At 45.0% G+C, this 11,296-nt stretch overlaps 1 protein-coding gene across 1 annotated transcript in view; it reads right to left on the bottom strand.

Moving 5' to 3' along the window:
• MYO5B (myosin VB) overlaps window positions 1-11,296 on the bottom strand; it is a 123,036-nt gene that overhangs the window by 100,883 nt on the left and 10,857 nt on the right. The window contains exons 4-5 of the mRNA XM_018560998.1: window positions 10,421-10,586; window positions 7,586-7,730 (exon numbers count right to left, since the gene is read on the bottom strand). Of these exons, the coding sequence (XP_018416500.1) occupies window positions 7,586-7,730; window positions 10,421-10,586 (311 nt within the window). The remainder of the gene's footprint in view (window positions 1-7,585; window positions 7,731-10,420; window positions 10,587-11,296) is intronic.

Here is an 11,296-nt window from a genome sequence, read left to right as displayed (position 1 = left end):
GGGGGGGGGGGGGGGGAGGTAAGTATCGAAGCATTTGGGTGAGGACGAGTACTCGCCCAAATACTCAGTATCAGCACCGATGCCGATACTAGTATGGGCATTGGTGCCTCCCTAGTTGTAATGCGTAAGGTCAATATCAACCAAGCACCTGCAATCTACCTATTAACACTCTGAGCCACTGGACCTTGCTTTGTAAGAATGTTAATTAATGTTCAAAGTAAAAACTAGGCATGCACACCTCTTCGTGTTCCTAGTTCTCTGACCCTGCTTATGTTACAGTTCCTGGCCCTCGCCTAGTGATCAGGAACTAATCCGTATGATTCTTGATCGTTTCCCCATCATAACAGCCAACCATGATGATCTCATGGAGGCCGGAGGTTCGTTGGAAAACAAATCTCCACTTCTCCAGCTTTCAGGTGCCACTGCAGCCTTAAGAGGGCTGTGTGCCCCTGTTTAAGGCCTTGTTCACACCAAATGCAGACCAGATCTGCATGAGTTTCTGCACACGCAGTGCAGTGTGTTTTACCGTGTTTTTTTACCGCATTTTGGATGCAACCAGGGCCGTTTTTGGTTAAAGGTTTTTTGTTTTGTTTTTTTTTTAGTTTAAAATTGTCTCTCAGTGCGTTTCTGCATTTGCATGCGTTATTGATGCGTTTGCATGCGTTCCAGAGCAGCTCAAATAGGGCTTGCTGCAGTTTTTTTACATGCTCTGGAACTGAACGCTGCGGTGTGAACTAGAGCCCAAAATACCATTGGAATACATTGGACGCAGTTTTGATCCGGTCTGTAACAGATCTGCTCTGCTCCTGGAACGCGCTTGGTGTGAACAAGGCCTAATACTGCTAATGTCGGATACAAATACAGTATCAAAAAAATAGTTCGTCATTTTTGTCCATTTGCTAAGAACCTGGACAGTGAATAAAATATTTGGTGTGGACAACAAACAGATAATTGACCATTAAACCAAAAGTTAACATATAGAACCGTGTACCTGTTGATTAAGCCTTTCAAGCACTTCTTTGTATATGCAGCACTCATGTTTTTTATATGTTGAGTGTCACACAAACAGGATTTTTATGAATAAACTTTTTTCATAGAGTTTCCGAGAAGAGACAGCCACCAGCAGAAGGTTATGCTGCTCGAAAACATGCCAGCTGGCAACTATGAGGGGAATTTATCAAAACTGGAGCAGACAAAACCTGGAGCAGCTGTGCATGGCAACCAATCAGCTTCTCTCTTTCAAATCTTAACCAAACAAACTTAAGAGAAGCTGATTGGTTGCCCTGGGCAACTGCTCCAGATTTTGTCTGCTCCAGTTTTGATAAATTCCCCTCTATGTATCCTTACCCATAATCCTTCGCTGTTGTAGACAGAATATATTGCTGTCCTGCAGGAGGATAAAGCAGTTGTACCATTATGGCTGCCCTCTCCGTATTCCTTTCCACAAAGCCTGGTTATGGTTAGCGTGGGAATGGTGCGGCAGTATCATGGGACATTCAATCTATGCTTTACAAGGACTTTGTTAGCTGCTGATTCTCAATAAAACCCAGTAAAGTGTCTAATATTGCTGAACACAGAGATCTGATTCTATGTGGCTATACATGACGCATCAGCAAGACTTACTAGGAAAACATCAGCAAGATACCCTCAGGAAGTTCGGCAAAATTTTGCTTCCATTTGCAAACTCCGCATCGGGTGACGAACACAACCGCAGCCATCTTCCCAGCTCTGACACATAGTCGTGGCTTTCTCTGGTCGAGATTGCGGTCTGATCACAGTTTGATTGGGTTTACGACCAATTCCGTTCACGACCAGAATCTTGGAACTAATTAAGTTTGTGATCCGAGGTACCACTGTACATATATATATATATGTATACACACACGCACAAGGTATATATTCTTGAATATTTACCTTTTATTTCACATACTAACAGAGAACCTTTTTATTCTCTAATCCCATAAATGACCCCTTAAAACTCCCGACACAACCTGACTAAACACAGTAACAACAATCAGTACCAGTACCAGTATTTATCCACGCTCCCTTATTGCAGGCTGCGCCTCAGTATTTTGTAGACGCAATGGTAAATACGTCCATGTTCCATTTTGAAATCCCTAAATAATTGTTTCACTCCCCAGAATAACTCAAGGGATAAACATACAGTGCAGAGGATCGTAGTCAGTGATAGCACACAATGCCAATGGCTTGTGGAGTGAGCCAAGCCTTGTAGACCTTCAACCGCTAATGGGCTGTTCATCAGATGACTTAAAGGAATCCCGTCCCATTAACTTAATATGTCTGGCTGTCATGCTAATCCAACGCATTTAATACATAGAGAAAAAAAAAAGAGGTTTTGGGGTTCACTGGCCGCATATTTGCCCCATGTTAATGACATAGAAATCACTGAAGTCAGAGACAGCAAAGGAACTAGCATTCTCAGAAGCAGGTCAGCAATTTCTTGCAAAAGGCAACTCCAGTCAGGCAGCTAAATATAGCGAGACAGATTTTGACTAATGGTTTTAAATGAAGGCACAACACTCATTCTCCCATTCGAGCTGTGCAACATAGCTGCATAGTATAAAGAGGGTTGTAATCATTTTCAGAGCCACATTTAAGCAACTATGGGCCACTGTCTCACCTTCTCCCAGTTTGCTACAACCTGGTGATGTCCACCCTAAGCTTTCCTTTTCCTGTAAGTGGTCCAAGTACCTCCAGCTACCATCCATACCGATCAGCCATAACATTAGGACCACCCCCCTAACGATGAGTAGCATGGACTCCACTAGACCTCTGAAGGTGTGCTGTGGTATCTGGCACCAAGCTGTCAGTAGAAGACCCTTTAAGTCCTGTAAGTTGTGAGGTGATCGGCCTCCATGGATCGGACTTGTTTTTCCAGCACATCCCACAGATGATCGATTGGATTGAGAATTTGGAGGCCAAGTCAACACCTCAGACTTGTTGTTGTGTTCCTCAAACCATTCTTGAACCATTTTTGCAGTGTGGCAGGGAGCATTATCCTGCTGAGAGAGGCCATTGCCATCAGGGAATACCGTTTCCATGAAGGGGTGTACTTGGCCAGCAACAATGTTTAGGACGGTGGTACGTGTCAAAATAACATCTACATGAATGGCAGGACCCGAGGCTTCCCAGCAGAACATTGCCCAAAGCATCAAACTGCCTCCGCCGCCAGCTCATAAACTGTTTTGTCACAACGTTCCTGTGTGAATGGGCACCACTGAAAATAATGGGATTCTTCACGATGAGTGCTGTTGTACTTCAAGAAAAGCGCGTCAAAACATTCAGGTGTGTATGGGATCTCAAGTGTGAAGGGAGGAGGGCTAAAGTGTATGTCACTGTCCAATCACAGACTAGGGGCGGATCCAGGATGATCCGATGAATGATGCTGGCCACCACACTGAGGACATCTAATGGCAAAAAAAGGGTTGGCAGGGCAAATCTCTGGATTGAAAGTGTATGTTGCAGCAAAAGCTGTTTTTTGTTGTTTAGCTTTCAATGGATTGTTTGTTTTTTATGGAGTTTTGCATTAGGGTTACAGTAGAGTCCAGGGTAAAGTTAGAAATCAGGGCACTGGGAACGCTACCAGAGCTGCGATCTTAGAGCCAAAAGTGAATAAACTTAACAGGGCCCTTAACCGAAGAGCAAAACAGGTCAACATCATCAGGATTAAATAAAGTAATATGGATAACATGTTACCATTGTGGGATTTTATCAGCATAGAGATGGCCGAGTTCCTAAATGGTCTAATAATATCACCCGACATATTCCCATGCATCCTTCTGGTCCGCAGATGAAAGACTCGCTAATGAAAGCCTCACAATGTGCAGGAACCGGCTGTTGAAGAGCAGCCAAGCAAAATAATTACCCCAATCTGGATTTGTCTTTAATTAGAGATGCTGAATATATTAACTTTGTAACAAATATCAGCTGAGGCATTGGTGAGGAATCTTTCTCATTCGGGGACTTATGTTTCTCCCGAGTCTTTCCTGTAACATAGCGTTATTACATGCCAGTAGATCCGTTATTTTTAACAGGATGGCAACACTGCTCTTTCTACAGTGAAATCGCATAGCAGTGTTGTCACCCAGGGTAGTCATAGATGGACATGTAGTTTTAAATGGACTTTAAAGTGCAGCGGAAGCCAAACTGGAGAGAAATGAAAACACCAGTCAGGATTTTATTGCTGTCTGTGCCCCCATTCAGGAGATCCGCTCTCTCTATTTGTGCTGGTGACCGTTATCACATTTTGGATGGTCAGCAGCAACAGGAATAGATAGGAAATCTTTCAATGGGGTCACTATTTTTGCCGACCACCAGGGATTTACCTCTATTTTGAGGGATTTCCTCTCACTTCCTGTTGTGGCTGTGGGATAGGAAGGGAAATCTCCCCAATGGGATATAGCTTGAAAAAAGAAAAACCTTACAGGGGTTATAACTAGGGATGCACCGATACTGATACTAGTATCGATATCGGTGCCGATACCGAGTATTTGGGCGAGTACTCGCCCAAATGCTTCGATGCCTAGCACGAGTACTTCCTGTATCAGGAAGCCGGCAGCTCGTCATTACACGCTGCCCGGTTTCCTGATTGGCCGGGAAGCGGCTCCATGCTCCCTCGTCATCTCATGACGAGGGAGCATGAAGCCGGCCTCCCGGCCAATCAGAAAGCAGGGCGTTGCGTCATTATACGGCGCCCGGCTTCCTGATTGGCCGGCCAGACGGCTCGGCCTGGGTACCGGAGGAAGGCCGCGTTCTGGCTGGAGAGGCCCCGGGGGTGACAGGCGGGACATACTAAGGTAAGAGGGGACTTTCTTGTTAATCGGGAAGCTAGGTGGCGAGTCTTTACACGCCACCAGGCTTCCTGAATGGGACTTCCGTTACTTGGTAATTGGTATCGGCGAGTACCGGAAAAAATAATTATCGGTACTCGTACTCGGTACCAAAATACCGGTATCAGTGCATCCCTAGTTATAACCCTCCCTTACTATAACCAAAACTACAAAAAATAAAGACTTTTAGCTTTAGTTTTACTTTTAGTAAGATATAATTAAATTAAAGTCCAACTCCAGCTAACTCCTTTTTAGCAGCAATTTTTTTTTCTCCTTTGGAGGAGTGACGAAATGACATATAGATATAAAACCTTTAGCCCGCAGTGGGAATCTACAGAACATTCACATTCAGTGGGAATTGAAACCCGCTATTCATCTCATTTTGGCCCGGCGGCAGACAATAAACCTCACGGCAAACCAAAAGAACACCATTAAGGAGGCAAAAAACGATTTTAGCATCGCTGAGCTGCAACTTTATTTGCCGTTATGATTAAAAACATGTTTTTCATAAATCCATAAATGCATTTCCCATGCATTTATATTGCAGTGTTTGTAGTCTATCCCCCGGAGACAGATAAATACACAGGAAAGTCATTTTGAAGCTTGTAAGATGCAGATCTCGTGGGCAATTGCTTAGTGTACAGCAGAGCTGGCTAGTGTGCAGCCATTCAGCTGTGTGTGACCTGCCCGTGCCAAGCTGTCCGAGTTCAATGAAGGGGGTTTATAAAGCCATGCAATAAAGTAAATCCTTCCAATAAGCAAAGATAATGGTTACCTTCTAGCTGAAGTTTATTCTGCTCATAATTTGTCTTTCCTGGTTCCTCCTTTAACATGCTAATGAAAATCAAAAATAAAATCTTTACATTTTCATGACAAATCTGTTTTTTAGACGGTGCTTCTCTATGCAATACAGGCAGACCATGGCTGCTGAGAGCTGGCGAGAGGAGCCGGCAGGGTGCAGTACATAGTTTCCTGAAAACATCACAGCACCGTGCCCCAGTACTCCTCTCACGAGCCCTCAGCCCTGATGCAAGCAATGGGCTGGCTCTTGGAAGGAGTTATGCAAATATGAAATTGTCTTCATGGGTGGATGTCAGTCTGGAGGAGTGGACATTCTGAGGCAGGCTGCCCTAGGTAATGCCTACATGTGATGCTGAGTCTCCACAAGTGAAAGGATTGAATTTAATGAATAAAAGGCAAAGGCCAGGGACTGTAAAGGTTCTCGTTCATCCAGGTCATGGTATATCTGTAACTGGACTTGCCGTATTTTTCTTGAAGACGTTTCACTGGTCATCCAACCAGCTTTCTCAAAAGGGAAGGCCAGGGACAGTCAGGAGCAACTGTACTTCAATATTTACAGAATAAGAGCAGGTAAGGATCTACTGCAAAGTTTGGTAAACTCTTTGTAATGTAATGTATATAATATGGATGGCCTGGACGGCACCAAACTGCAGCCCCCCCCCTTTAAGTTCCAACTACAATGTATTCAGTCTTATAAGTACAGCAGCGGTGACAGGGGCACAGGAGGCCACCAGTGATAACGGTAGCCCAGATGGGACACAATACTTGTCACTGGCAAATGGCTGTGATTAGGCGCTCTGGCACACAAAAGATCCATTTAATAATGAATATCATTGGTCTCCCTGGGGATAATGATGCTGCTTTGTCCTGATTCTTAAAGGTTTTCCTCTGGACAGATGCTGTGTGTTATTCTCTTTGTGAACTAAGCAAATGCTTTTCCTACCCCGGCCCTCCGCACAGGCTGAGTGCATTCTATTTCCAAAAAAACACGGTGCCAGCCCTGTAAGTGAATTTATTTTGAGCTGTAAATCTTGACGCGTTTTATGCCTGTGAATATTCATGCTGAAAAGCAATTAAATGAGGTCCTTGGGGAATAGAGCCAAGCCGCTTAATTGTCAGTTCAGATTGTTTGCAAAGTCGGTATACAGTGACGGAGCGCTCGGAGATGGAGGCACTGCAACAGTGTGAGGAAGAATGCTGCTAAGAACCCAAGCACAAAGCATTCTGGGTAGAATGGCCGACATTGGCCAAAAGTGCGGAAATGGTTACCAACTGCGTCATTGGCATCATCGGTCTTAACACTCAGCATTCAGGGTAGAGCAATCAGCATTGGTGAATACCACGAATATGGCTGACGGTGGTGCTGTCGAGTGTCTAAGCACAAAGCATTCTGGGTAGAGCCATCAGGATTGGCAAATAGCATCACTGCCAGCCAAATGCATGGTATGAAAGGTCTATGCAAAAAGCATTCTGCTTAGAGTCATTAGGATTGGCGAATGCTGTACATCAGGCTGACAGTGGTGTTATCAGGTGCCTAAGCCCAAAGCATTCTGGGTAGAACCATTAGTATTGGTGAATACTATGCATCAGGCTACCAGTGGTGTTAAGAGGTGCCTAAGCCCAAAGCATCCTGGGTAGAATAGTCAGAATCAGTGAATATCATGTTTTTTTTCGCTGGCAGAGGTGCGTTCTGCATTCTAAGCACAAAGCATTCTGGGTAAGAGCCATCAGCAATGCTTAGCAATGACAAAGGATACTATTGCCATCACTGTTCTTACAAAGCATTCTGGGTAAGGCAGTAAGTCTATGCACTAGGCACGGTGCTGGCAATCATCCTAGCACAAAGTATTCTGGGTATGGCAGACAGGACGGGACATTTCTATTCAATATTACCCACAGAGAAGGAGGGAGTATATGGACAGAATGTGCCTTACCTCGCCATCTGCTTGTAGGCTTCTTCAGCCACAGCAAATATATGGGGATCCATGTCACCCATGTTTTGGCCGGTGTACGCGTAGATGACATCTTCACCGTAGATTGGCAACTGCTCATAGGGGTTTATGGCAACTAAAACTATACCTATGAGGAGAAAAAAGAAGACACAGGTTAGCAATGAATCATATCAGAGTGAAGTCACAAACATTGAAATGTTCTTGAATAAACCTGTAAATGACAGTTTAGAGTGTGTGCGTGAACCCCAACCGCGAACTTCTCTTATTTGCTACTTTTTGGTCTGTTAAATATATCACTGGAAGTGTTTTGTGTAATCTGTCTGATATGTGCAAAAAATACCTGTTGATTGTGTCAGAACACACGTCCTGTGTTAGCTCAAGGAGTCTAAATAACCCTCCTGGTTCGTGTGTTTCATTCTTTCTTTTTTTCTTTTTTTTTTTTTAGAAGAAAGGTTAAATCAAGTTTTACATAGAAAACACCTTCTGGTTCTTATCTGCAAAGCTGCTTCATGCCTGATTCACACCTGAGCATTTTTATGGATCCACGGGCAAAAAGATGCGGGAGCCATTTATAAAAGTGATAGCCAGGGGGAGAGAGAGGAGAGACAGCCAGGAGAGAAAGCGAGGAGAGACAGCCAGTGGAGAGAGAGGAGAGACAGCAAGAGCAAGCAGAGATATCTGTTAAATATATCACTGGAAGTGTTTTGTGTAATCTGTCTGATATGTGCAAAAAATACCTGTTGATTGTGTCAGAACACACGTCCTGTGTTAGCTCAAGGAGTCTAAATAACCCTCCTGGTTCGTGTGTTTCATTCTTTCTTTTTTTCTTTTTTTTTTTTTAGAAGAAAGGTTAAATCAAGTTTTACATAGAAAACACCTTCTGGTTCTTATCTGCAAAGCTGCTTCATGCCTGATTCACACCTGAGCATTTTTATGGATCCACGGGCAAAAAGATGCGGGAGCCATTTATAAAAGTGATAGCCAGGGGGAGAGAGAGGAGAGACAGCCAGGAGAGAAAGCGAGGAGAGACAGCCAGTGGAGAGAGAGGAGAGACAGGAAGAGCAAGCAGAGATAAAGCGAGGTGAGACAGCCAGCGGAGAGAGAGGAGACAGCAAGAGCAAGCAGAGATAAAGCGAGGTGAGACAGCCAGCGGAGAGAAGAGAGACAGCCAGCCAGTGGAGAGAAAAGAGAGAGAGCCAGGAGAGAGAGGAGAGACAGCCAGGGGAGAGAGGAGAAAGCCAGGAGAAATAGCGAGCAGAAAAAGCCAGGGGAGAGAGAAGAGAGACGGCCAGGGGAGAGAGAAGAGAGACAGCCAGGAGAGAGAGGAGAGACAGTGAGGAGAGAAAGCCAGTGGAGAGAGGGTCAGGAGAGAAGCCAGGAGAGAAGAGAGACAGCCAGGAGAGAAAGCGAGGAGAGACATCCAGCCGAGAAGAGAGACAGCAAGGAGAGACAGCCGGGAGAGACAGCCGGGAGAGAAAGCAGGGAGAGACAGCCAGTGGAGAAAAGACAGACCAGAGGAGAGACAGCCAGGAGAGAGAGAGGAGAGAAAGCGGGGAGAGGCAGCCAGTGGAGAGAAGACAGACCAGAGGAGAGACAGCCAGGAGAGAGAAAGAAGAGAGACAGTCATGAGAGAAAGAGGAGAGACAGCCAGGAGAGAGAGGAGAGAGAGCCAGGAGAGGAGAGACAGCCAGGAGAGAGAGAGAGGAGAGACAGCCAGGAGAGAGAGAGAGGAGAGACAGCCAGGAGAGAGAGAGAGGAGAGACAGCCAGGAGAGAGAGAGAGGAGAGACAGCCAGGAGAGAGAGAGAGGAGAGACAGCCAGGAGAGAGAGAGAGGAGAGACAGCCAGGAGAGAGAGAGAGGAGAGACAGCCAGGAGAGAGAGAGAGGAGAGACAGCCAGGAGAGAGAGAGAGGAGAGACAGCCAGGAGAGAGAGAGAGGAGAGACAGCCAGGAGAGAGAGAGAGGAGAGACAGCCAGGAGAGAGAGAGAGGAGAGACAGCCAGGAGAGAGAGAGAGGAGAGACAGCCAGGAGAGAGAGGAGAGACAGCCAGGAGAGACAATGTTTTACAAGGAAGAAAATATTATTTTCTTTAGTAGAGTTCGGGAAGTCTAGAACCCATGTCAGATTTTTAGTTCTGTTTATGTCCCTGTTGCAGATTTTCACTAATTTCCTGAAGTGAGGATTGGATCTAACAGAGCCCCAGATAGCATTGAAGACCCAACAGAAGTTCCTTTTCTTTCCTACTCTCTACAGAACTATAAAACCAGTTTTCAGCTTGGCATACAATTTAAATCTCTGACTTGGAGCAAGCAAGCAACAAGAGAAGCCTGAACTTACTGTCAGTGAATCAGAAAATATGGAAACCAGGGGATCAGTATGACAGCCGAGCAGTTAATGTATCTCTCCAATGACTCAGTAACAGTATGGGGCATATGGTTAATACAGCGAGTCTGACATTCACCAAGAATTTACTGCAGATGAATCTTCAAAGTGCATGTGTTTTCTTTGACAGTGATTGATTCAACACCTGTGAATGCATGGTGAAAGTCACATGTTCTGCTTTTTAAGCATGCGGCTGTGTGTTAAAGTGGGTTAAGGCGTTGACTTAGGGCAGCCAAATCAAATTTTAATGTGCAGTACCATGCACATGGCTGTGTGATGCATTATGCTATAGTATACTTGTGATGTCCACTATTGCATTCCCGCAATGGGGTGTCATTTATTGCAACACATACATGTGAATGGGTCCTAATAACTGATCGGTAAGGTGTTGTGGGGTCACGTATTATGTCATATCACCCATTCCATTCACTTACCACAGTAGGTATAGATGTGGTTGGACTCTAAGAAGCGCACTTTGAGATTGTGTAGCACGGCTGGCTCGTGAAGGTAACTGAGGGCCGTCAGGTCATTTTCCCCCACCAAGATATCCGGATTACGTAAATGAGGTAAAGAAGCGGCATTCACGGGGAACTCTATAACCTGAAACAAACAGGAAAATCTACTATAACAAGATATCAGAGATCAGCCTCATGCCAATAATCTTATCAATATCGGTTAATGTTTTAAAACCCTACAGATACATATCATTTGTAGTTATATACAAGGGAAGCAGCCATATTTGCTTATTACATACTCTACTCTGCTTCCTGCTTTGCAGTACTGGACAATGGTTAAGACTTACTGATCCCATCATTGGCATCAGTGTAAAGAATAGTGACATATCATTGGTATCAGTGTAAAGAATAGTGACCTATCATTGGTATCAGTAGAAGGAATAGTGTCCTATCTTTCGTATCAGTGGGTGGAATAGTGTCCCATCATTGGTATCAGTGGGAGGGATAGTGCCCCATCATTGGTATCAGTGGGAGGAATAGTGCCCCATCATTGGTACTAGTGGGACGAATAGTGCCCCATCATTGGTACTAGTGGGAGGAATAGTGCCCCATCATTGGCATCAGTGGGAGGAAAGGTGCCCCATCATTGGTATCAATGGGAGGAATAGAGCCCCATCATTGGTATCAGTGGGAGCAATTGTGCCCCATCATTGGTATCAGTGGGAGGAATAGTGCCCCATCATTGGTATCAGTGGGAGGAATAGTGCCCCATCATTGGCATCAGTGGGAGGAATAGTGCCCCATCATTGGTGTCAGTGGGAGGAATAGTGCCCCATCATTGGTATCAGTGGAAGG

Source organism: Nanorana parkeri, unplaced genomic scaffold (genome assembly GCF_000935625.1).
Source record: "Nanorana parkeri isolate BGI_ZX_2015 unplaced genomic scaffold, ASM93562v1 scaffold492, whole genome shotgun sequence".
Classification (NCBI taxonomy): Eukaryota; Metazoa; Chordata; class Amphibia; order Anura; family Dicroglossidae; genus Nanorana; species Nanorana parkeri.
This window is presented reverse-complemented; position numbering and strand designations above follow the sequence as displayed.